General features: G+C 38.9%; 1 protein-coding gene across 3 annotated transcripts in view; it reads right to left on the bottom strand.

Moving 5' to 3' along the window:
• CFAP210 (cilia and flagella associated protein 210) overlaps window positions 1-25,814 on the bottom strand; it is a 53,394-nt gene that overhangs the window by 12,070 nt on the left and 15,510 nt on the right. For 2 of the 3 annotated variants that reach the window (XM_032755452.2, XM_058441324.1), the window contains 3 exons: window positions 21,392-21,565; window positions 21,101-21,294; window positions 8,686-8,842 (listed from right to left, as the gene is read on the bottom strand). In XM_032755452.2, coding sequence (XP_032611343.1) covers window positions 8,686-8,842; window positions 21,101-21,294; window positions 21,392-21,565 — 525 coding nt within the window. Of the gene's footprint in view, window positions 1-8,685; window positions 8,843-21,100; window positions 21,295-21,391; window positions 21,566-23,084; window positions 23,188-25,814 lie in introns of all 3 variants that reach the window. The other variant, XM_058441327.1, reaches the window with a different exon arrangement.

Genomic DNA, 25,814 nt, shown 5'->3' with positions numbered 1-25,814 from the left:
TGAACCCAGAATTCTATAACCAATCAAACTACAAATCATGCATGGCTTTAAAAGATAAGCTTTTCATACTATCATACTGGTCTTTAAAAAATAATAAAATAAATAAAAATGGGTAAAAAATAAAATAAGCTTTTCAGATAATTAAAAATTTTTACCTCTCATACACTCGTTCTTAAGGAAGCTACTCGAAGGTGTATTATAGCAAGATGAGGGAGTAAATCAAGAAAGAAAAAGACATAAGCTTCAGGAAATCAGAGATTTAGCCCTAGAAAGTAATATTCTATGCACACATCACAGTTTTTAATGTTAACAAAGGTTAAACACATAACACACACCCTTACAAAAAAGGTCAAAATGTAAAATTAAAACTTTAAACTCTTACAAATTAAAAAAAAGTTTGTGTTGGCTACCATTTGTACAACATATTTAAACATTTTCATTTTGTGGCAGCACATGAAAAAAGTGATAGTAGAAAATAAAGTCATTGGGGGTTTTCAGAATTGGCAGTTTTGCTGTGTAGGAGAAGCAAATAAATATTAGTTTCCCCAAAATTCACATTTGAAAATATTTAGATAAAAGTCACAGAATTTTTCTCAGTAGAGACCCCAATAATTAGCTGCTGTAGATTACCTGTTTGAAAGGACAATATCTCTTTAGAGTATAACTTTACTAATTTGGATATAGAGAAGAAGTCTTAGAAATAAGAACATGATCTTAAAGGAGGGAAGAGGAACAGAGGAAGACATAAAAGCAAGAAAAATGTCATGGTAATTGCAATCACTAAAAAACTGTATTCTCAGTCAGTGCAGAATACTGTCTTCTGTCTACAACAGGTGCTTATTCCCGAACTGTTATTGCAGCATGGATTTAATTTGCTTGGAGTTAGTCTGATCATTCAAATGTTTTATTGTGTACTAGAGAGCATTTAGAAGATATTTTACACTATTAGGAGGTTGGTCCTTAAGAACTTTGATACAGGCCAGTTGTGGTAGCTCACATCTATAATCCCAGAACCATGGGAGGCCAAGGCAGGAGGACTGCTTGACCTCAGGAGTTGGAGACCAGCCTAGGAAACATACCCCATCTCTATAAAAAATTTTTAAAAGTAGCCAGGCATAGTGGTGTATACCTAGTCCCATCTACTCAGAATGCTAAGGTGGGAGAATCACTTAAGCCTGGGAAGTCAAGGCTTCAGTGAGCCATAATCATGCCTCTGCACTCCAGCCTGGGCAACAGAGCAAGACCCTACCTCAAAAAATAAAATAAATAAAAAATCAGGAAGATGTGTTACCTTTGTCTACAAGATTGGGCTTTAAAAAAAAAGAACTTGGTACAACCTTTCATACCAAGTTTGGAAGTTTTGGCAAATGCTCCCACTGAATATACTTAATCATAGAGTCTTATGATACCTACTGTATTAGTCCATTCTCAAATTACTATAAAGAACTACCTGAAACTGGGTAATTTATGAAGAAAAGAGGTTTAAATAGGCTCACAGTTCCACAGGTTGTACAGGAAGCATGGCTGGGAGGCCTCAGGAAAGTTAACAATCATGTCATAAGGCAAAGAGGAAGTGAGCATCTCATGTCTTCACATGATGGTAAGACAGAGTGTGAAGGGGGAAGTGCTACACACTTTTAAACAACAAAATCTCATGAGAATTCACTCACAAGACAGCATTAGGAGGATGGTGTTAAACCATTAGAAACCACCTCCCATGATCTAATCACTTCCCATCAGGACCCACCTCCAACATTCGGGATCACAATTCAACAAGGGATTTGGGTGGCAACACAGAGCCAAACCATATCATTCTGCTCTTAACCCCTCCCAAATCTCATGTCCTTCTCATATTTCAAAACCAATTATGCCTTTCCAACAGTCCCCAAAGTCTTAACTCATTCCAGCATTAACTCAAAAGTTCAAGTCCAAAGTCTCATCTGAGACAAGCAAGTCCTTCCCACCTATGAGGCCATAAAATAAAAAACAAGCTAGTTAATTTCAAGATACAATGGAGATTCAGGCATTGGGTAAATGCTCCTGTTCCAAAATGGAGAAATTGGCCAAAACAAAGGGGCTATAAGCCCCATGCAAGTCCCAAACCCAGCAGGGCAGTTATTAAATCTTAAAGTTCCTAAATAATCTTCTTTGACTCAATGTCTCATATCCAGGGCATTCTGATGCAAGGGGTGGGCTCCCATGGCCTTGGGCAGTTCCACCCCCATGTCTCTGCAGGATACAGCCCCCTCAGCTGCTTTCATGGACCAGTGTTGAGTGCCTGAGGCTTTTCCAGGTGCACAGTGCAAGATGTCAATGGATCTACCATTCTGGGGTCTGTAGGATGGTGGCTGACATGGTTTGGCTCTGTGTCCCCACCCAAATCTTCTCTTGAATTGTACTTCCATAATTCCCACATGTTGTGGGAGAGATCCGGTGAGAGATAACTGAATCATGGGGGCAGTTTCCTCCATACTGTTCTCATGATAATGAATAAGTATCATGAGATCTGATGGTTTTATAAAGAGGAGTTCTCCTGCACAAGCTCTCTCTGCCTGCTGCCATCCACGTAAGACATGACTTGCTCCTCCTTGCCTTCCACCATGATTGTGAGGCTTCCCCAGCCATGTGGAATTGTAAATCCAATTAAACCTCTTTCTTTTGTAAATTGTCCAGTCTCAGGTATGTCTTTATCAGCTGTGTGAAAATTGACTAATACAGTAAATTGGTACCAGCAGAGTGGGGCATTGCTGAAAAGATACCTGAAAATATGGAAGTGACTTTGGAACTGAGTAACAGGCAGAGGTTAGAACAGTTTGCAGCACTCAGAAGAAGACAAGAAAATGTGGGAAAGTTTGGAACTTCCTAGAGACATGTTGAATGGCTCTGACCAAAAACCTGATAGCGAAATGGACAATAAGGTCCAGGGTGAGGTGGTCTCAGATGGAGATGAAGAACTTGTTGGGAACTGGAGCAAAGGTGAGTCTTGTTATGTTTTAGCAAAGAGACCAGTGGCATTTTGCCCCTGCCCTAGAGATATGTGGAACTTTGAATCTGAGAGAGATGATTTAGGGTATCTGGCAGAAAAAAATTCTAAGAAGCAAAGCATTCAAGGGGTGACTTGGGCGCTGTAAAAAGCATTCCTGCTCTAGATCTCTAAAGCAGGGACTAAAGGCTACTGGTTTCCTTACTAAAGCATAGTAAGAGTGACCTTTACTCCATTTCCCAATAAGTTCCTCATCTGCATCTAACACCAACTTAGCCTGGCCTTCATTGTCCATATCACTATCAGCATTTTGGTTACAACCATTCAACAAGTCTCTAGGAAGTTCTAAACTTTCTCTCATCTTCCTGTCTTCTTCTGAGCTCCTGTTTCAACCTCTGTCTCTTACCCAGTTCCAAAGTCACTTCCATATTTTCAGGTATATATAGCAATGCCCCACTCCCAGTACCAATTTTCTGTATTAGTCCATTTTCACATTGCTATAAAGAACTACCTGTGACTGGGTAATTTATAAAGAAAAGAGGTTTAATTGACTCAGTTCCACAGGCTGTACAGAAAGCCTGGCTGGGGAGAGCTCAGGAAACTTACAATCATGGCAGAAGGCAAAGGGGAGGCAAGGCACATCTTTACATGGCAGCAGTAGAGAGAGTAAAGGGAAAAGTGCTACACACTTTTAAACAACCAGATCTCATGCTAACTTAGTATCATGAGAACAGCAAGGAGAAAATCCACCCCCATGATCCAATCCCATCCCACCAGGTCCCTCCCTGAACACTGGGAATTACAATTCAACATGAGATTTGGGTGGGGACACAGAGCCAAACTATATCAACCTCTTAGCCATTTGTATGTCTTCTTTTGAGAAATGTCTATTCAGATCTTTGCCCATTTTTAAATCAGATTATTAGATTTTTTTTCCTATTGAGTTGTTTGAGCTCCTTATATATTCTGGTTATTAATCTCTTGTCAGATGGATAATTTGCAAATACTGTCTCCCATTCTGTGGGTTGTCTCTTCACTGTTTTTTTTTTCCTTTGTTGTGCAGAAGCTTTTTAACTTGATATGATCCCATTAGTCCCATTTTGCTTTAGTTGCCTGTGCTTACAGGGTATTACTCAAGAAATCTTTGTCCAGTCCAATGTCCTAAAGAGTTTCTTCAAGTTTTCTTCTAGTAGTTTCATAGTTTGAGGTCTTAGATTTAAGTCTTTAAGCCACTTTGATTTTATTTTTAAATATATATATATATATAGAGAGAGAGAGAGAGGTGGGGTCTTGCTACGTTGCCCAGGCTGGTCTCAAATTCCTGGCCTCCAGTGATCCTCCTGCCTTGGCCTCCCAAAGTGCTGGAATTACAGGTGTGAGCCACTGTGCCTAGCCTAATTTGATTTTTGTATATGGTGAGAGATAGGGGTCTAGTTTCATTCTTTTGCATATGGGTATCCAGTTTTCCCAGCACCATTTATCGAAGAGACTGTCTTTTCCCCTATGTATGTTCTTGGCACCTTTGTTGAAAATGAGTTCATTGTAGGGATTGAGCACGGTTGCTCATACTTGTATTCCAAGCACTTTGGGAGACGGTGGCAGACAGATCTCTTGAGGTAGGAATTTGAGACCAGCCATGGCCAACATGGTGAAACCCCATCTCTACTGAAAAATACAAAAATTAGCCAGGCATGGTGGTGGGTGCCTTAGTCCTTGCTATTCAGGAGGCTGAGGCAGGAGAATCACCTGAACCTGGGAGGCAGAGGTTGCAGTAAGCCAAGATCACGCCCCTGCACTCCAGCCTGGGCAACAGAGCAAGACTCCATCTCAAAAACAATTTTAAAATAAATAAAAATTTAAAAATAAGAAAATGAGTCCACTGTAGGTGTGTAAATTTATTTCTGGGCTCTGTATTCTGTTCCATTGGTCTGTGTATCTTTTTTCATGCTGGTACCATGCTGTTTTGGTTACTATATCTCTGTAGTATAATTTGAAGTCAGGCAATGTGGTTTCTTCGGTTTCATTCTTTTGTTCAGGATAGCGTTAGCTATTCTGGGTCTTTTGTGGTTCCATATAAACTTTAGGATTGTTTTTTCTATTTCTGTGAAGAATGTCAGTTGGTATTTTGACAGGGATTGCATTGACTCTGTAGTTTGCTTTCAGTAGTATGGACATCTGAATAGTAGTGATTCTTCCAATCCATGAACATGGAATATCTTTCCGTTTTTGTGTCTTCTTCAATTTCTTTCATCAGTATTTTATAGTTTTCATGGTAGAGATCTTTCACTTCTTTAAGTTAATTCCTTATTTTATTTGTAGCTTTGTAAATGGGATTACTTTCTTGATTTCTTTTTCAGATTGTTTGCTGTTGGCATACAGAAATGTTACTGATTTTTATGTGTTGATTTTGTGTCCTGCAACTTTACTGAATTTGCTAATCAGTTCTAATACATTTTTGGCACAGTCTTTAGGGCCTTCCAAATATAAGATCATATCATCTGCAAACAGGGATAAATTGACTTCTTTCTTTCTATTTTGGATGCCCTTTGTTTCATTCTCTTGTCTGATTGCTCTAGCTAGGACTTTCAGTACATTTTTGAATAACAGTGGTGACAATGGACATCCTTGTTGTATTCCAGATTGTAGAGAAAGGCTTTCAAATTTTCCCCATTCAGCATGGTTCTTAGCTGTGGGTCTGTCATATATGGCTTTAATTATGTTGAAGTATGTTCCTTCTATCCCGTTTTGTGAGGATTTTTATCATGAAAGAGTGTTGAATTTTATCAAATGCTTTTTCAGCATCATTTGGTTTTGTCCTTCATTCTGTTTATATATCACATTGATTGATGTCCATATGTTGAACCATCCTTGCATCCCAGGGATAATTCCCACTTGGTCATGATGAATTATCCTTCTAATGTATTGTTGAATTAGTTTGCTACTACTTTGCTGAGAATTTCTGCATCAACATTCATCAGAGACAGTGGCCTGTAGTTTTCTTTTTTTGATGCGTCTTTGTCTGGTTTTGGTATCAGGGTAATACTGGCATCACAGAATGAGTGTGAAAGTATTCCTTTTAAAAGTATGTTTTAAGTGTGAAAGTATTCCTCCTCTATTTCTCAGAATAGTCTGAGTAGGATTGGCATTAGTTCTTCTTTGGAGGTTTGGTAGAATACAGCAGTGAGGCCACTGGGTCCCAGGCTTTTCTTTACTGGAAGACTTTTTATCATGGCTTCAATCTCATCCCTTGTTACTGGTCTATTTAGGTTTTGGATTTTTTCATGGTTCAATCTTGATAGGCTGTATGTGTCTAGGAACTTGTCCATGTATTCTTGATTGTCCAATTTATTGACATATAGTTGCTCATACTAGCCTCTAATGATCCTTTGAATTTCTGCAGCATCAGTTGTAATGTCTCATTTTTCATCTCTGAGTTTTTTTATTCAGGTCTTCTCTTTTTTTCTTAATCTGGCTAGAGGTTTGTAAATTTTGTTCATCTTTAAAAAAAAAAGGTAACTTTTCTGGCTGGGCACGGTGGCTCAAGCCTGTAATCCTAGCACTTTGGGAGTCAAAGGCGAGCAGATCACAAGGTCAGGAGTTCAAGACCAGCCTGGCCAACATGGTGAAATCTCGTCTCTACTAAAAAAAATACAAAAATTAGCTGAGCGTGGTGGTGCATGCCTGTAATCACAGCTACTCAGGAGGCTGAGGCAGAAGAATCGCTTGAGCCCAGGAGGCGGAGGTTACAGTGAGCTGAGATCACACCATTGCACTCCAACCTGGTCGACAGAGCAAGACTCTGTCTCAAAAAAAAAAAATCAACTTTTCATTTCACTGTTTTGTTTTGTTTTGTTTCTTTCAATTTCATTTATTTCTGCTCTGATCTTTATTATTTATTTTCTTCTACTAATTTTGCACTTGGTTTGTGTCTAGGGATTTTGGGTTTGGTTTGCTCTTGCTTTTCTAGTTCTTTAAGATGCCTCATTAGGTTGCTTATTTTTTATATATATATATATATATATATTTTTTTTTTTTTTTCTTTGAGACAGAGTCTTGCTCTATTGCCCAGGCTGGAGTGCAGTGGCACGGTCTTGACTCACTGCAACCTCCACTTCCGGGCTCAAGCAATCCTCCAGCCTCAGCCTTCTGAGTAGCTGGGACCACAGGTGTGCACCACCATGCCTGGCTAATTTTTGTATTTTTTGTGGAGACAGGGTTTCACCATGTTGGCCAGGCTGGTCTCGAACTCCTGAGCTCAAAGAGATCTGCCTGCCTTAGCTTCCCAAAGTGCTAGGATTATAGGCATGAGCCACTATGCCTGGCCTGATGGTACATTATTAATTCTTATACAACTCAATGTTCTTCTATAATAGCTGAAATCATTCTATATAGCAGGATTTGTCATACTGAGTTCATCGAACCAGAGTGTGAAATGAAGAACTTCTGCAAACTCTTTAGCAGAAGCCTGTTCTTGCACTAGATGCTGGGTGGGAGAATATGGGGTACTTGTCAAGGCTCCCTGAAGACCTTTTAATGCTGCTTCTAACCACCGAGACAATTCATAAAATTTCTTTAATTTGCCTCCCAGTGGAACAAATGCACCCCATGCCTTCTCTTGCAACTTCTCATCTCCTTGCTGCTGGATTACCTCTTGTATTTCATGGTCATCTCCTCTGTATGACTGCAAGTCCTCCAAGATGCCGTTTGCATCTTTCAATACTACATTCACCTAATTAATTATAAATTTCCTTCTCAGATTCTGTAGGCTGGGCATTTTCAGGCACTGCTCGTAATTCTATCCTTATCCTTTTATCCTCCTCTTGAACCTCCAAGCACTCTCAGCCCCTCTCCTCTGCCCTCCAGGGGCTGAGCTGCACAGACAGCTCCTCAGCAGTGCTAGGGAAAGCCCCAGGCCTGGAGCTAGAGAGCAGTGGCACTGGGACTAGGAGCCCCTCCAAACATGCCCATGTGGTGAACTGCGACAAAAATATTACCATTTGTGGAGCACATATTAATGGTACAACAGACACTAAACATAAATCACCCCATTCATTCCTCACAACTCTCAAGAAAATAAATTCATTGTTTTAAAATCTCATTTTCTCTTCTCTCTTTCTTGTTCATGCATGAGAGCACATGCACATAAAACCACAGCAAATATAGCTATCCCAAAAGTATGCACTCCCTTAGAAACCCAACTTAATAGCAACTTGTTTTCTACTCCACTTTTTTTTTTAATATTAAAAGTTAGGCATTTGCAGACACAGAAAGACAAATATATTATGTTCTCATTCATTACGTGTGAGCTAAAAAGTGATCTAGTGGAGGCAGGGACTAGAATGACAGTTATTCTATCAGAAGCTGGTAAGGATGTGGAGACACAGTTGAGATGTACAAACTTACAGTTAGATATAAGGAATAAGTTCTAGTGTTTGATAGCCTAGTGGGGGGACTATAGTTAACAACAATATATTGTACATTTCAAAATAACTAGAAGATTTGAAATGTTCCCAACACAAAGAAATGATAAATGTTCAAGGTGACAGATAACCTAAATTCCCTTACTTGATCATTACATAATGTATGCATGGGTCAAAATACCACATGTACTCCATAAACATGTACAAATATATTATATATCAATTTTAAAAATTGGGCATTTGACTTTGAACCCTTTTGGAACTTTTGCACTTTCAACTTACAAGAAACCGTCTCCTGCTTTCATGCATCTCTTCTCTTTTCTTTTCTAGTTTTTTTCTCATTTCAATTTCATATAATGCATTCTGTCGCTTTATTTCTTCAGCATCTTTTTCTTCATGTTTTTTCCTTCTTTCCTCTTCTTCCTCATGTTCCTTTATTCTAAAGCAAAAACATAATTATAATTGAGAACAAAGCAGAAAAATAGGTTATATTTTTAGGAAATGAATTCAACTCCAACCTGGAATGAGTTGAAGCTGCAAGGAAGAACTTGTGAATTTCTTTAGGGGAAAAGAACAGACATTAAATAGCAGTGACTAAAACTAATCCAATCTTGGTTAACCTAGAATTGGCAATACTTTCCTTGCTTCAAAATTTATTTCGTTACTCACCCAAGTAAGTGTTCTTTTCCTTTAGAAAGAACCAGTTAATGGGATGACAGTAAAAAGAAATGGTGATATTATTTTACAGAAAGGTTCCTAATCCCTAGTGCTTCCCAACTTCAGCCCTAGATGATGCTACATAAGCCGTGGGCCTAGCCTCTCAAGGAATGCGGTTTGATGGAATGAAAGGAAGAAAGGTATCCTTACTCAACTGACCACTTGGGTTGTAATTCTTTCTGTAGCCAATACTGACTAGCTGATAATTTCTTCTGAGTGGTGAGCCTCCCTGGCTGTCTTTCAGAACTTATGTGTGAGTTCCTCAGAGATCCCTGAGGGTCCTCCTCACTGCAGAGCCCTGATCTGAGTGATTTAGCTCCAGCTCCATCTCTTCAACTCACCCCTAAACCCCACCACCATCGCTACCAGGAGCTCCCACTCTAAGCAGTTTATTAAAGACTCCAGGTCTCAAAGGCCCTTCATCCAGCAGCCAAACCTCTGCATACTGGCAAGACAGTGCAAGTTGTCTCCTTGCCCATGGAAAACTCATGCATCCTTGCTAGCCAATCAACAATATACAGGCTTTCTCACTACTCTATCTGCCCTCTCTCTCTTTTTTTTTTTTTTCCTGAAAAGGTAGGCATAGGGCAGGTCGACAACCCACCTAAATAGATGAATGTCTGAGGAATAAACCTTTCTTTTTTTAAAAAAATTTTTTTTCTATAGAAATGGGGTCTTGCTATGTTGCCCAGGCTGGTCTCAAACTCCTGGCCTGAAGCAATCCTCCCGCCTAAGCCTCCCAAAGTGTTGAGATTACCGGCATGAGCCAATGTACCCAGCCAACCTTTCTTTCATATGCACCCAATCGAGAAAACATTTTTTACTGGAGTCCCCTCACTCAGGTTCTGGGAAGGGAAAATTCCCTTCCCCTATGCCATGGAGGACTGTACAGTTAAGTGAGCCAACCAGTTCACTTTGTTACTGTTAAGCCAATTCAGGACAGGAGATTCCTACTTGATTCATCTGTGCAGAATAATAAGCTTTAGAGTCAGAGTCACTCTCTTTAGGAGGAGGTAAGAAAAAGATCACTGTTGGCCAATGCTAAACCAGGTTTATGATTGCCCTAAAAAAAACTAAAAAAAAAACCAAGCTTCCAGAATTTTGTTAGAATTATTTAATATTTTATATCTACTAATCTCCTAGAAGCAAACTCACAAGTCAACAATCAAGATTTGAAGAACATGGCTGGGCGCGGTGGCTCACGCCTGTAATCCCAGCACTTTGGGAGGCCAAGGTGGGCAGATCACCTGAGGTCAGGAGTTTGAGACCAGCCTGGCCAACATAATGAAACCCCATCTCTACTAAAAAAAAAAAAAAAAAAAAAAAAAAAATTTAGCTGGATGTGGTGGTGTCCACCTGTAGACCCAGCTACTTGGGAGGCTGAGGCAGGAAATCGCTTGAACCTGGGTGGCAGAGGTTGCAGAGAGCTGAGATCACGCCACTGCACTCTGGCCTGAGTGAGAGCAAGACCCTGTCTCAAAAAAAAAAAAAAAAAAAAAAAAAAGATTTGAAGAACATTGTAAAAAGAGATTTATCCAATTCTAAGACCAGAAGCTTTTGAAGTTTTTAAATTGCTACTTTAAGAGAAAACAACAAGATACTTTAAAATTTTTCAACTTTAGCATTTCTTAGCAAATCTGGAAATCACTAACATAACTATGCACCCATTGGATAATTTGTCATTTCAGCAAAAAATTCATCTATTCTAAGAATAATAACAAAAATATCTCTAATGTCAGTTAAAATGTAATATATTGCCAGTGACTTACATAATAATTTACAATAATTAAAAATTTAATTAGCTGTCAAAAGAGACTTTTTCTTTAGTTTGGGTAGTTTGAATAGACTTGTCATCTATATGCCATTAATTTGGCTTAATGTAAAGTTGACTTGTTGAAGTAAATTTGAGATCCTCTAGTTCAAGGAAGAAACACATAACATTCATACCATTACTTCCAACTCCCATTCCCAAAGCAGAGTCAGCAACCAGCACAAAACTCTGTCCTGCTGATTCTTGGTCCTTCTCAAACAATGCATTGGGCAGCCTCTACCAGGCAATCAGAGTTGAATATGTCAATGCCTTGCTCTCCTTGAGTCAGCTCCTTGCTATCCTTGATTCACATTCTGAAGGTTCCAAACCTGTATTTATCTAGCACAGATCTGATTCTTGGGCTTATATAGATGTTGTATAGTTCTCCTGTAAAAGCAAGAAAGACCACTACCCAAAATTTGGTTCAGATGTCCAGACTGATGACACTACATTCCAAGAAAACTTGGTAGAAAGTATTACTCACATGAGGGACTCCTAGGAAGAGCTGGGCAGCACAAGTAGGTCTTGATTGCTTTGCACAAAGCAGAGGGAAGTGGGACTGAGGAAAAGTTTCTGAGCAGGGGGGATTTAAATTAAGCACTTGTGCCAAAAGAGGAGGAGGAGAGTTCCAGGAGCCTTCTTTATCAGCCTGTACAGATGTAGGGCCAAAAAGGAAGTGAGGGTGAGGCCTAAAAAAGAAGTCAGTAGTCAAACATCCAAACTGAGTTCTCTCTCTCTGTTACAACAGACAAGTTTGATTCTTTCATTTTTTAAAACTGTTTTTTGAGACAGGGTCTCACTCTGTCATCCAGGCTGGAGTGTAGTGGTGCAATCATAGCTCACTGCAACCTCATAGCTCACTGCAACCTCAAACTCCTGGGTTCAAGTGATCCTTCTGCCTCAGCCTCCCGAGCTGGAACTACAGGCATGCACCACCACACCCAGCTAATTCCAGCTTTTATTATTTTTTTTTTAAGAGAGAGACAGAGTTGTTGCAGGGGAAGGATGGCTATCTGGGCTATTGGCATGAGGGTAAAAGAATTTGCCAAGACAATTGTAGATAAAGAAAGGCAGATTTATTAGAAAAAGTATAAAAATACATTGCCAGTGAGGCAATGGGCAGCCTGCAAGAGAGAGGCTGACTGCGAGGAAACAAGGCTTGCTGGAGATTTTATAGAATAGTGTTTATGCTGTATGCTGAGGAGGGCTTTGTGCAGTACTGATAACATCAAGGTTGCAGTGAGCTTACTTGCAGGTGGCTGGTGGTAGTTGAGCAAAGGAAGATTGTGAATTATTTGTGCAGAAGGGCTATGTGTCCTGAATCAGGAAGAAAGGCAGGCTTGTAGCTTATCTGCATCTTCTTTTGGCTTTTTCTTGCTCCCACCAGCCTGACTCCTTTTCCCTAATTAGAACTCCACGGGGGACTCACTATGTTACCCAGGATGGTCTTTGAACTCCTGGGCTCAAGTGATCCTCCCCGCTTGACCTCCCAAACTGCTAGGATGATAGGCATGAACCACCTTGCCCAGCCTACCTTGATTCTTATAGAGACAACCCACTAGGCATCATCACCTGGCTATTACACAGGTACTTTACCTTCTCTATGTCTAAAACCAAATTCATCATCCTCCTCTTCTAAACTGATCCTTTTGGTCTCTTTTCTTTATTTTGGTGAACAGTACCACCATCTTTTCAGTTACCTATGCTAAGGACTTAAGAATTATACCTAACTCTTCTCTAATCCTTAGACCTCTCATTCATTTGCCTAGTATTTATTGAATTTCTACTACAATGATAAAACAGACATGGCTCACTCAAGAAGCTCGAATTCTAGTGAGAGAGACAAGCAAAAACAAACAAACAAATAAAGTACAGGCATACCTCAGAGATATTGTGGGCTTGGTTCCAAACTACTGCAATAAAATGAATATCTCAATAAAGTAAGTCACTCAAATGTTTTGGTTTCCCATTGCATATAAAAGTTATGCTTACACTATACTGTAGTCTATTCAGTATACAATAGCATCATGTCTAAAAAATGTATACACCTTAATTAAAAAATACTTTATTGCTAAAACATGCTAACAACCATCTCAGCCTTCAAGAAGTCAGAATCTTTCTGCTGGTAGAGGGTCTTGCCTTGACGTTGATGGGTGCTGACTGATCAGGGTGGTGGCTTTTGAAGGCTGAAGTGGCTGTGGCAATTTATTAAAATAAGACAATGAAGCTTGCCATATTAATTGACTCTTCACAGAAGATTTCTCTGTAGTATGTAATGCTGTTAGATGGCATTTAACCCACAGTAGGACTTCTTTCAAAATTAGAGTCAATCCTCTCAACCTGTTGCTGCTTTATCAACTAAGTTTATATAATATTCTAAATCCTTTGCTACCATTTGAATGGTTTTCACAGCATCTTCACCCACAGTAGATTCCATCTCAAGAAACCACTTTCTTTGCTCATCCCTAAGAATCAGCTTGTCATCCATTCAAGTTTTATCATGAGATTGCAGCAATTCACTCATATCTTCAGGCTCCACTTCTAATTCTAGTTCTCTTGCTGTTGACACCACATCTGCAGTTACTTTCTCCACTGAAGTCTTGAACCCCTCAAAGTCATCCATGAAGGTTGGAATCAATTTCTTCCAAACTCTTATTAATGATGTTGATATTTTAACCTTCTCCTATGAATCACAAATTTTGTTTTTTCTTTTTTTTTTTTTTTTTTTTTGAGATGGAGTTTCGCTCTTGTTGCCCAGGCTGGAGTGCAATGGAGCAATCTTGGCTCACTGCAACCTCTGCCCCCCGGGTTCAAGAGATTCTCCTGCCTCAGCCTCCTGAGTAGCTGGGATTACAGGTGCCTGCCACCATGCCTGGCTAATTTTTGTATTTTTAGTAGAGACAGGGTTTCACCATGTTGGCCAGGCTGGTCTCGAACTTCTGAACTCAGGTGATCCAACCACCTCGGCCTCCCAAAGTGCTGGGATTACAGGCATGAGCCACTGCACCTGGCCCAAATGTTCTTAATGGCAACTGGAATGGTGAATCCTTTCCAGAAGGTTTTCAATTTACTTTCCCCAGATCCATTAGAGGAATCGTTATCTACGGCAGCTATAGTCTTATGAAATGCATTTCTTCAACAGTAAGACTTGAAAGTCTAAATTACTCCTTGATCCATGGGCTGCAGAATGGATGTTATGTTAACAGCCATGAAAACAACATTAATCTCTTGTATACCTCCATCAGAACTCTTATTACTGCTCATTGACAATGACCAGGTGCATTGTCAATGAGCAGTAATATTTTGAAAGGAATATTTTTTTCTGAGCAGCAGATGTCAATAGTGGGCTTAAAATATTCAGTAAGCCTTGCTGTAAACACATGTAATGTCATCTTAGCTTTGTAGTTCCATTTCAGTGCCCAGGCAGAGAAGATTTAACATAATTCTTAAGAGTCCTAGGATTTTTAGAATGGTAAATGAGCATTGGCTTCAGCTTAAAGTCACCAGCTACATTAGCTGCTAACAAGGAAGTCAGTCTGCCCTTTAAAACTTTAAAGCCAGGCATTGATTTCTCTTCTAGCTATGAAAGTCCTAGATGGCATTTTCTTCCAATGTAAGACTGCTTCATCTACACTGGAAATCTGTTGTTTAGTGTGGCCACCTTCATCAGTGATTTTAGCCAGATCTTCTGGATAACTTGCTGCAGCTTTTACATTAGCACTTGATGCTTCACCTTGTACATTTATGTTATGGAGGCAGCTTCTTTCCTCAAACCTCATGAACCAACTTCTGCTAGCTTCAAGTTTTTCTTCTGCAGTGTCCGTACCTCTCCAGCCATCACAGACTTGAAGAGAGTTAGGATCTCATTCTGGATTAAGCTTTGGTTTAAGGGAATGTCAGGGCTGGTTTGAGCTTCTATCCAAACCACTAGAATTTTCTCCATATCAGCAATAAGGCTGTTTGGCTCTCTTATCATTTGTGTGTTCACTAGAGGAGCACTTTTAATTTCCTTCAAGAACTTTTCCTTTGCATTCAAAGCTTGGCTGTTTGGTGGAAGAGACTCAGCCTTCAGCCTATTTGGCTTTTGACATGTCTTCCTCACTAAGTTTAATCATTTCTAGCTTTTGATTTCAAGTGAGAGACATGCACCTCTTCCTTTCATTTGAACACTTAGAAGCCATTATAAGGTTATTAATTGGCCTGATTTCAATATTGTTGTGTCTCAGGGAAGAAGGAGGCCCAAGGTAAGAGAGAGAGATAGGAGAACAGTGCTTGGTAGAGCAGTCAGAACACACAAAATATTCCTCAATTAAGTTTGCCATCTTATATGGGTACAGTTCGTGGCACCCCAAAACATTACAATAGTAACATCAAAGATCACTGATCACAGATCACCATAATAGATACACTAATATTGAGGAATTTGAAATACTGCGAGAGTGACCAAAATGTGACACAGAGACATAAAGTGACATGCTGTTGAACAAATGGTGCTGATAAATTCGCTCAATGCAGGGTTGCCACAAATCTTCGATTTGTAAAAAACACAATAACTGCAAAGTACAATAAAGCAAAGCACAATCAAACAAGGTATGTCTATAAATAGACAATGTAATTACAAATTGTAGTGTTTTTTAAAAAATAAGAGACTAAGTAAAAGAGTAATAATTGAGGTACTTAGATAACTTTCACCAAAGTTGAACTCTAAGACAGGAAGGCCTATCTGAGCTGGTAAGAGGTCCACAGAGGAAGAATGGAAGGGTAAAATTCCAGACAGTAGAGAAAACATGAGGCAAGCAAGAGTTTGGTAGATGCTCGAGGCCCTGGAAGATCAGTGTAATGGAGGCTTCATAACTAAGAGGAAGGAATGGTAGGAGAGGAGGTTGAGAAGTAGGCAGGCCAGATCATACAGAGCCTTGGAGGCTATGTCAATTTCCATTTTATTTTAAGTTGAATGGAAAGCCATTGAAGTGCTTAAGGTAGAATAATAATATGATCAATTTTCATCTTGATAAAATATCTCTGGATGACAAGTAAAGAAGAATTTGGCAAATAAATAATGTGAGGCCAATTAAGAGACTGATACAACAACCCACGTGAATATATGAGGGTAGCCTGGACTAGATGATGGCAGTAAATTCATGATTTGTTTTGCAGAAAAAAATCAACATGAATTGCTGAGAGACCTGATGTGGAAGATAAAGGAAAATGAGGAATCAAGGTGAATTCTTAGGTTTCTGGTTTGAAAAACTGGTTGGATAAAGATGCCGCTGGAGGAGGCACAGCTTGCAGTGAGCCAAGATCGCACCACTGCACTCCAGTCTGGGCGACACAGCGAGACTCCGTCTTAAAAAAAAAAAATGCCACTGGAAATCAATAATTCTGTGTAGACATTTTAAGTTTGAGATACTATGAGACATTGAAATGGAGATACCATGGAAGCAGCTGGATATGTGAAGCTGGGGTTCAAAGGGATGATCTAGACTAGAGCTATCAGATTTAGGATGGCACTTTCATCTGTAAAATGGATGAGATCACTTAAGCCCTCTTCTCTCTTTCTACTCTTTCCCTAAATAATCTTTATCTAGGGAAAAGTGATGCAAACTATCCTATGACCATTTTTCCTTTTTTTGTGTGTGAAGCTGATGGGATTAACAGACAGTAATTAGTGAGTTTTTTCTTAAGCAAAGTCTATGTGTCTGTTCCTAGAGAAAGCCTTACCTATATATAGAAGAAAGAAGACCTATACAGTGTCTATAGCTACGGTGTTAAGTTTCTTTTTAATAATTATGTATAAGATTCCTGGTCAAAATCCCTCTATTTTGGGATTTTGGTGTCACTGTGGTATCTTATTTGTCTTATCCCTGTCACACCCAATGGGCTATGAGTCACACAAAGACTCTTAACTAGTCAAAGCCCCACAGTAGCATAGGATAGATTGTTTAGAAAGCATGTGAAAATTTTCACTTTCAGGCACAGGGCCAGCAGCTGTGCAATGTATTTGTTTTCTATTGCTGAATAACTAATTACTCTAAAACTTAATAGCTTAAAACAATGAACACTTATTATCTCATACCATTCCTGAGAGTCAGAAACCTGGGAGTGACTTAGTTGGATGGTTCTCAACTAATGTTGTAGTCAAGATGCCAGCTGAAGCAGTAGTCATCTAAGGGCTTAAATGAGCCTGGAGAATCTACTTTCACATATTTGGTGTCAGGGTACCTCAGGTCCTTGCTACATGGACCTCTCCATTGATGTGCTTGAGTATCCTTACACCACGGCAGTTAGGTTCCCCAATGAGCAATCCATGGGAGACAGCAAGGAGGAAGCCACATTGCCTTTAGTATCCTAAGCTTAGATGTCACACACCATTATTTCTGACACATTCTATTTCTTGGAAATGACTTACTATGTATAGCCATACTTAAGAGGGAGCTAAATTGGGCTTCATCCTCTGAAGGAAGGGGTATCAAAGAACGTGTGGAAATATTTTAAATCACCGCAAGGTAGCACTTGGTAATACATTAATAGGGCATGCAAAAAGAGACTTGCCCCTTGGTATTCTGCAATTTCCATTTGTTTGTGATTAAAATAATTAAAATATGGTCTCTGCCCAAAGAAGACAGTCATTCCAAATTTTGGCAGGCCTTAAGGCACATGACCTACAAAAGACACCATGAGCCGATCCTAGCCTATCTCTCCAACCATATCTTTCACAATGCCCCCTTTGTCTTTTATACTACAGCCATCTTGACTACTTGGAGTTCTCCAAATCCACCATATTCTATCCCACTCTGGGCCTTCACTTGTGCTTAAAATACCTCTACAGCCCACTCTTAGCATGGCTTATTACTATTCATTCTTTGAAATTAGGCACATGAACCAGTTTCTTCTGCAAAGCCTTCTCTAGACTGGATCAGATACTCATTTTACATGCTTCCACACACCCTCTACACATATCATATACTTATCTGCCAAAATACTTATCATTACATTCTAATTATTTGTTCCATTTCTGTACTCTCCACTCCCAGATTCTGAATTTTTTTTTTTTTTTTTTTTTTTTGAGATGGAGTTTCGCTCTTGTTGCCCAGGCTGGAGTACAATGGCACGATCTTGGCTCACTGCAACCTTCGCCTCCCAGGTTCAAGCGATTCTCTTGCCTCAGCCTCCTGAGTAGCTGAGATTACAGGTGTGTGCCACCATGCTTGGCTAATTTTGTATTTTTTTAGTAGAGACAGGGTTTCACCATGTTGGTCAAGCTGGTCTCGAACTCCTGACCTCAAGTGATCCACCCACCTTGGCCTACCAAAGTGCTGGGATTGGGAGGCGTGAGCCACCGTGCCCAGCCATGAACTTCTTAAGAAGACTACATCATATTCATCTTTGTATTCTCAATGACTACAATAGTGACTGGCAAATGGAGGTTGTTCAATAAATGTTTGTATGAATGAATGAAGGAATATTCTAGTGAATGAATAAATAGCCTATTTTGAAATTTTGCTCCTGAATAAACTCTTATTCAAGAAAGGGGAAAGTAACTCTCCTTTGCATCTGTTTTCTGCTACATGCTGCTCTTTCCAACTCAGGGTAATACTAGTGCTGCTATTCCATTTCTATTGGTTTAAAGAGGTTTTTTTTATAGGTTCATCCCTATTCCTAACAGTATTTTAAAGTAACATGCATTCTGAATTCTATAAAACCCATAATGAATAAACATTAAACAGAATACAGCTTGGCGATAAGTTTGTAAACTCATATACTTAAATATATAATAATAGATTTATAATTTCCTATGTTGTTTCCAATTACAGATTTGAATGTTTCTTATTAAATTCAAGCTGTAGGACTTTGGAAACAAATTGGCAACCCAGGTTCACATGTTGAACATCTCTATTAGTCAGGGGTTCTCCAGAGAAACAGAACCAAGAGGGTGTGTGTGTATATGTGAGTTTATTTGGGAGAATTAGCTCACACTATTACAAGGCGAAGTCCTACAATAGTCTGTCTGCAAACTGAGGAAGACAGAAACCCGTGGTGTTCAGTCGGAGTCCAAAAGCCTCAAAACCAGGGAAGCTCACAGTGCAGCCTTCAGTCTGTGGCCAAAGGCCCGAGAGCCCCCAGCAAGCCGCTGGTGCAAGTCCCAGAGTCTAATGATGGAAGAACCTGGAATCTGATGTCCAAGGGCAGGAAAAGCAGAAGGAAGCATCTGGCACCAATAAATAAGGAAGCCAGAAGGCTCAGCAAGCAAGATTAGCCTACCTTCTTCTACCTGCTTTGTTCTAGCTGTGCCGGCAGCCGACTGGATGGTGCCCACCCACACTGAGGGTGGGTCTTCTTCTCTGAGACCACTGACTCAAATGTCTGTCTCCTCTGGTGACAAGCTCGCAGACACACCCAGAAATGATACTTTACCAGCCATCTAGGCATCCTTCAATCCCATCAAGTTGATATCTAACATTAATCATCACAACATCCTTCCTCTCCTAATTCCCCAAAATGCACCCAATATAAAGGAGAAATTCTATACCACTGGTCTTATCCAAATAAGTGAATTTTCAAGAGATTTCAAAAGAAAATAGAACAGTTGAGAGTACAGTGAGGATAGGTAACACTTGGTCACCATGCACAAGGACAAAGCCCCCCATGAGAAGTAAGTAAAGGAATTTATGCTGACGTCAGAGCTTGATGAACATTTCCAAGACTGCACTGAAGATATGCCAAAGAAACAACTAAAATAAATCCTACACCAGCTTGAACCTCTAACCTACTGACACGTACTACAAGGAAAAAACACACTGTGGCCCAAACACAGCCCAGATACAAAGGCTATAGGAGGATAGACAGCCTGTGAAGGTGTTAGCACTTGCCAGGTAGCTTGCTGGAAATCTGACTGCCACCTCTGAGCTGCACTATAACAAAAGAGATTTCTCAAACACAAGTGATTCACTGGTCAAAGACTTGCCTCCCTCTGCCAATGGCTTTGTCCCTAACTTGTACAAACCTTTAGATCTCTACACTGCCAAAGAAAAACATAACAATAAATCCAAAGGTTTTTCTTCCCTTGTTACTAAGGACTGAATTGAAAAATACACAATTTGGTTATATATATATATATATATATATATACATATTCTGAGAACTGATGTCTGTGTCATTCAGACATAATGTGATTTTGATAAATTATATACATGACATACAGGTATGTGAAAAAAGCATGTAATAAGACAATGCTGCTAATTCAAATTTCATTTTATAAAATGTGAGTATATATGTTCAGAAAAAAAGTCTGCGTCGCCAGATCAATTACTGATAGAGGCTGGGAGCAGGAGATAGAACTTACAGCAAAGGGGCATGAGGGAAATTTTGGGAGTGATGGAAATGTTCCATATCTTGATTTGAGTGGTAGTTATGCAACTATACTTTTTAAAAGGTGAACTTTACTGAATGCAAATTTTATTTCAATAAGCCTGATGCCTCCTTCATTAAAAAAAAAACTACATGGCTATACACCAAAACAGTAATAGTAACTTCCTTTCGTAGTTTAGATTTATTGTTCAAAAAAGATTCACTCCCTTCCCCTTCCTGCCTCACTTTAATGGAAGTCTACTTCTCTGTTCCATTATTGTTGTTGGGGTTGGCCATGTGGTTGCTTTAGGCTGTTGGAAGGCCAAGTATACTTCCTTGTCCATTGACTTTGGGTTAAGCTGTGTTCTTGCATGCTCGGACTTGCTCTCTTGCATCTCTATCAATACCATGTGAAAAGTTTCCCCATGTGGCTGCTTCATCCTGAACCTCAGAACGTATACACATGGAGCGGATCAGAATCCTCTCCACAACAATAAGCAAACCCAGCCAGTCCTACAGCTTGAAGAAAAGCTGCCCAGCTGATTCCAGCCTAGATCAGCCAACCCCCAGATGCATGAGAAGTAAACATGTTTTTTTTGCATGCCACTAGATTGTGTGGTTGCGTATTATGTTGCATTATTATGACAATAATAACCAATATACAATCTCTGGGTAAGAAAGTGATAGTGATTTTTAACCTCCTTTTTGTACTTTTTCTACTGACTAATTATTTTAGCATGTATTACTTTTATAATCAGAAAAAAGCTACATCCATTATGAGAAAATGAGAAAGGTACAAAAAGATATTTTATGTATACATACTGTTTTAGATGATCTTCAGCAAGAGCCACCCTTTCTCTGTGTCGTTTTTCTGCTTTTTCTTGTTCTTCTTTAAAAGCTTTTTCAATGTTGAGTTTCAACTGTGCCTCCCATTTTTTATCTGATTTTATCTTACTCTTTCGGAATTCAATCTGGGCATCACGTTCTTTCATAACTCTACTAAGAAGAAGTCCCGACTACAAAAGAAAAATTATAGTACTTTAAGAAAATGATGCCTAATTATGTACAGATATGTTAAATATATATAAAAATACAAGAAAACTCAAGTAGTACATGAAAGTTTTTCACTCTTTCTGTCTGGTAAAATTGATATTGCTTTGCATTTTCAATGGCCTTTTTTCTTTTTCCTTGTTTGTGTATTTCTTCTTCCAGATCAAGAATTTGTCTTTCTGCCTCTATTTCTTCATTACGCTTCTTTTTGGCTTCAAGTTTCTGTTCCTTCATCCCCTGTAAAAAGACAAACACAATCTTTTGTTTTCATTTTTCAATTTAATTTTACTACAGTTTAACATAATAATATAATTTGAGCTTTTATTATGTTTTTATTGTATTTGTAATATTTTATTAATAAATAAAATATGAGGCTACACTTACAAGCTTATTTTTTAGACTGACTTTTTAAGGTAGATAACACATTTACATGGTTCAAAATCCCAAAATATTATAGAGGTATATGAACTTCTCCTTTTGTATTAATCTGTTCTCACATTTCTATAAAGAAATACCAGAGACTGGATAATTTATAAAGAAAAGAGATTTAATTAGCTCACAGTTCTGTAGGCTGTACAGGAAGGATGATGCTGGCATCTGCTCAGCTTCTGGAGAGGCCTCAGGAAAGTTACAATCGTGGCGGAAGGCAAAGGGGGAGCAGGCATGTCATGGCCAGGGCAGAAACAAGAAAGTGAAGGAAGGAGGTGCTACACACTTTTAAATGACCACGTCTCACGAGAACACAGTCACTATTTCGAGGATAGTACCAATGGGGATGGTGCTAAACCATTCAAGAGAAATCTGCCCCCATGATCCAATCACCTCCCACCAGGCCCCACCTCCAACACTGGGAATTATATTTCAATATGATATCTGAATGGGGACACACATCCAAACTATATCACCTTCCAACCCATCTGCAATCTCCTTTCATTCTAAGATAACCACTATTAGTTTCTTTTGTTTACTTCCAAAGTTCTTCTCCACAGTTACACAATAAATGTATATCTCACTACTTTTGCTCCTTTAAAAACCCAACAGTTGTATATTTTATATGCTCTTCTATAACTCTGAGGCCTCCACTCCTCATGTCATATGAGGTCTTCCTTTTCCTTATTGGTCCTATTTCCTATGTCCTAAGACAACCTTGTTTACTCTGATATCCTGAAGATATTCTATTATTTATGTTAAAAGTTTTAGTGTTTTGCCTTTTAAATTTAGGTGTTTAGTCTGGCTGAAATCCATGTTTCCGTATTCTGTACTATTGAGATGTAATTTAATCTCTTTCATATGCCAATTATCCCAGTATCAGTTGTTGAATTCTCACCCTTTCCTTTCCTATTTGCAATGACATTTTTGTCATATGTCAAGTTCCTATATATAAAATGGGTTTGTTTCTAGGTTCTCTCTTTTGACCTATTATTTTGTCATTCTCCGTGTCTACATCATAGTTTTTACTACTATGGGTTTATAGACAGTCTTGCTGGTAAGATGAATCATCATTTATTATTCATCTTTAATACCCATGGAGAGTTAAAGCATTACATGTGCTACTTTTGTGTTAAAAAAAAAAAAGGATATATCCCCATCCCCTATCCCTTTATGTACCAGGGACCTTTTTAAAATCAAGTTTTCTATATTATAATTTACATGTGCCCTTATAGTGTAGAGTTTACAAATGCATACAGTCACTTACAAAATAGTTCCATCCTCCCAAAAAATCCCATCATGTTTTATAGTCAACCACTCCCCCTACCTGTAGGCCCTGGCAACCACTGATCTGTTTTCTCTCCCTATGGTTTTGCCTTTTTCAGAATGTCGTATGTTACATATATTAGTCCATCATATAATTCTTCCCTCTTTGAGAAAAGAAAGAGAATTAATAAATTATGACCATTGTTCCTAAAGCAAGGTACTATAAGTTTTCTATGTCCTTTCCCAAAGATAAATAATGTTATACTGCAACAAAGTAAGGAAACAGGCAATGTTAAAAAGAAAAAAAAACCAACAGTGAGAACTCTCCAGACTGAGTTTACGCCTATCTGTAGTTTCAATAATTCTATCATAAAACAAAAATAACCCCGCCTCTCAGTGCCTCAAACAATGGAGGAAAGTAAAGTGGAGAGAGGGATTATCTTTTCCCAGCATTTCTCCCCAGGCGAGATAATAAAAGGAGTCAGGAGACACCTCCCCATTTCAAAGAAGTTTCCCATTCATGCATAAGGAGCTAAACTGGGCTACTGTAACCCTCAGGTAGAGGGAGGCTAGCAGATGCACAGAGAGGAGCACAGCAAAAGCACTATGCGGTTCCAGAGAGAGAAAGAGGCAGGCAAGATAGACAAATCAGAGGCAAATGACGAGAAGCTGCCTTGGTTCTTCACAGTTTCGAGTACTCTGGCTTTCTGCGCAATCCTGCGTCATAACAATAAACAGCACTACTCTGATACTCAAACTAGATAAAGATATTTCAAGAAAACTACGGACCAATATCCCTCATAAACACAGATACAAAAATTAATAACATTTTAGCAAATTCAATCCATCAAAAGGATAATACATTAAGACCAATGGGGTTTTATCCTAGGAATGCAAGCTTGGTTGAATATTTAAAAATCAATCAATGTAATTCACAATTTTAACAAACTAGAAAATAAGAACCTTGTGATAATCTCAATAGACATCAAAAAAAGTACTGTAAAAAATCTAATATCCATTTCTGATTTTAAAAGAACCAAAACACTCAACAATTTCGAAATAGAAGGCAACTTCAACTTGATTAGGGACATCTACAAAAACCATACACTTAGCATTATACTTAAAGGTGAAAGAATGAGTACTTTTTCCTCAAAGTCAGAAATAAGGCAAGAATATCTACCTTCACTACATTTATTCAATATCATATTGGAGCTTCTAGCAAGTGCAGTAAGTCAAGAAAAAGAACTAGACATCCAGATTGGAAAAAAAAGAATGAAAACTGTCTTTATTCTCTGATGCCATGATTGTCTATGTAGGAAATCTGATGGAATCTACCAAGAAGGGACTAGAACTAATAAGTGAGATTAGCCATGTTGCAGGATACCAGATCAATACAGGAAAAATTTACTGTATTTCTAAAGCTAACAATAGCAGATTGAAACTTTTAAAAATACCATTTACCATAATATTAAAAATATCAAATATTTAGGGATAAATCCAATGAAAGATGTATAAAACCTATATACTGAAAAGTATAAAACACTGCTGACAGAAATTAAGACTTAGGCTGGGTGCGGTGGCTCACGCCTGTAATCCCAGCACTTTGGGAGGCCGAGGTGGGCAGATCACCTGAGGTTGGGGGTTTGAGACCAGCCTGACCAACATAAAGAAACCCCTTCTCTACTAAAAATACAAAATTAGCCAGGCATGGTGGCGCATGCCTGTAATCTCAGCTACTCCAGGAGACTGAGGCAGAAGAATCGCTTGAACCCAGGAGACGGAGGTTGCAGTGAGCCGAGACCTTGCCATTATACTCTAGCCTGGGCAACAAGAGCGAAACTCCATCTCAAAAAAAAAAAAGAAAGAAATTAAGCCCTAAACAAATAAAGAGAGTATGTTCATGGTTCAGAAGATTCAATATTGTCAAAATGTAACTATCTCCAAATTGATTTAGAGATTCAACACAATCCCAATGAAAATTCCAGTTGGCTTTTTTTTGCAGGAATTGACAAGCAGATTCTAAAATTCATAACGGCCAGGTACAGTGTCTCACGCCTGTAATCCCGGCACTTTGGGAGGCCAAGGCTGGCAGATCATTTGAAGTCAGGAGTTCGAGACCAGCCTGGCCAACATGGTAAAACCCTGTCTCTACTAAAAATACAAAAATTAGCCGGGCATGATGGTGCAGGCCTGTAGTCCCAGCTACTCAGGAGGCTGGGGCAGGAGAATTGCTTGAACCCGGAAGGTGGAGTTTGCAGTGAGCCGAGATCACACCACTGCACTCCAGACTAGGCGACAGAGTGAGACTCCATTTGAAAAAAATTTTAAAAAAAATAAAAAATTAAAATTAAAAGAATCATAAGGATGTGCAAAGGACCTAGAATAGCGAAAACAACTTTGAAAAAGAACTGATTTCAAGACCTATTATTAAATCTGCAGTCATCAAGACAGTGTATTATTGGAGTAAAGACAGATAAATAGAGCAATAAAACAGAATAGATAGTGCAGAATGTCACCTGAATATATATATGCGAGTGGATTTTCAAGAAAAGTTCAAAGGCAATGTAGTGGATAAAGAATGGTATTTTCAATAAATTATGCAAGAACAATTGATCTTCATACACAAAAACAAAAAAAATCAATACCTCACTGCATATAAGCATATATTTAAAATGGTTCACAGACCTATACAGGAAACCAAAAAATATATATTTCTTTCCAACTTTTATTTTAGGTTCAAAGGTTACATGTGCAGGTTTGTTACACAGGTAAATTGCATGTCACGAGGATT

The sequence above is a fragment of the Hylobates moloch genome, unplaced genomic scaffold (assembly GCF_009828535.3).
Source record: "Hylobates moloch isolate HMO894 unplaced genomic scaffold, HMol_V3 SCAFFOLD_1, whole genome shotgun sequence".
Taxonomy (NCBI): domain Eukaryota; kingdom Metazoa; phylum Chordata; class Mammalia; order Primates; family Hylobatidae; genus Hylobates; species Hylobates moloch.
This window is presented reverse-complemented; position numbering and strand designations above follow the sequence as displayed.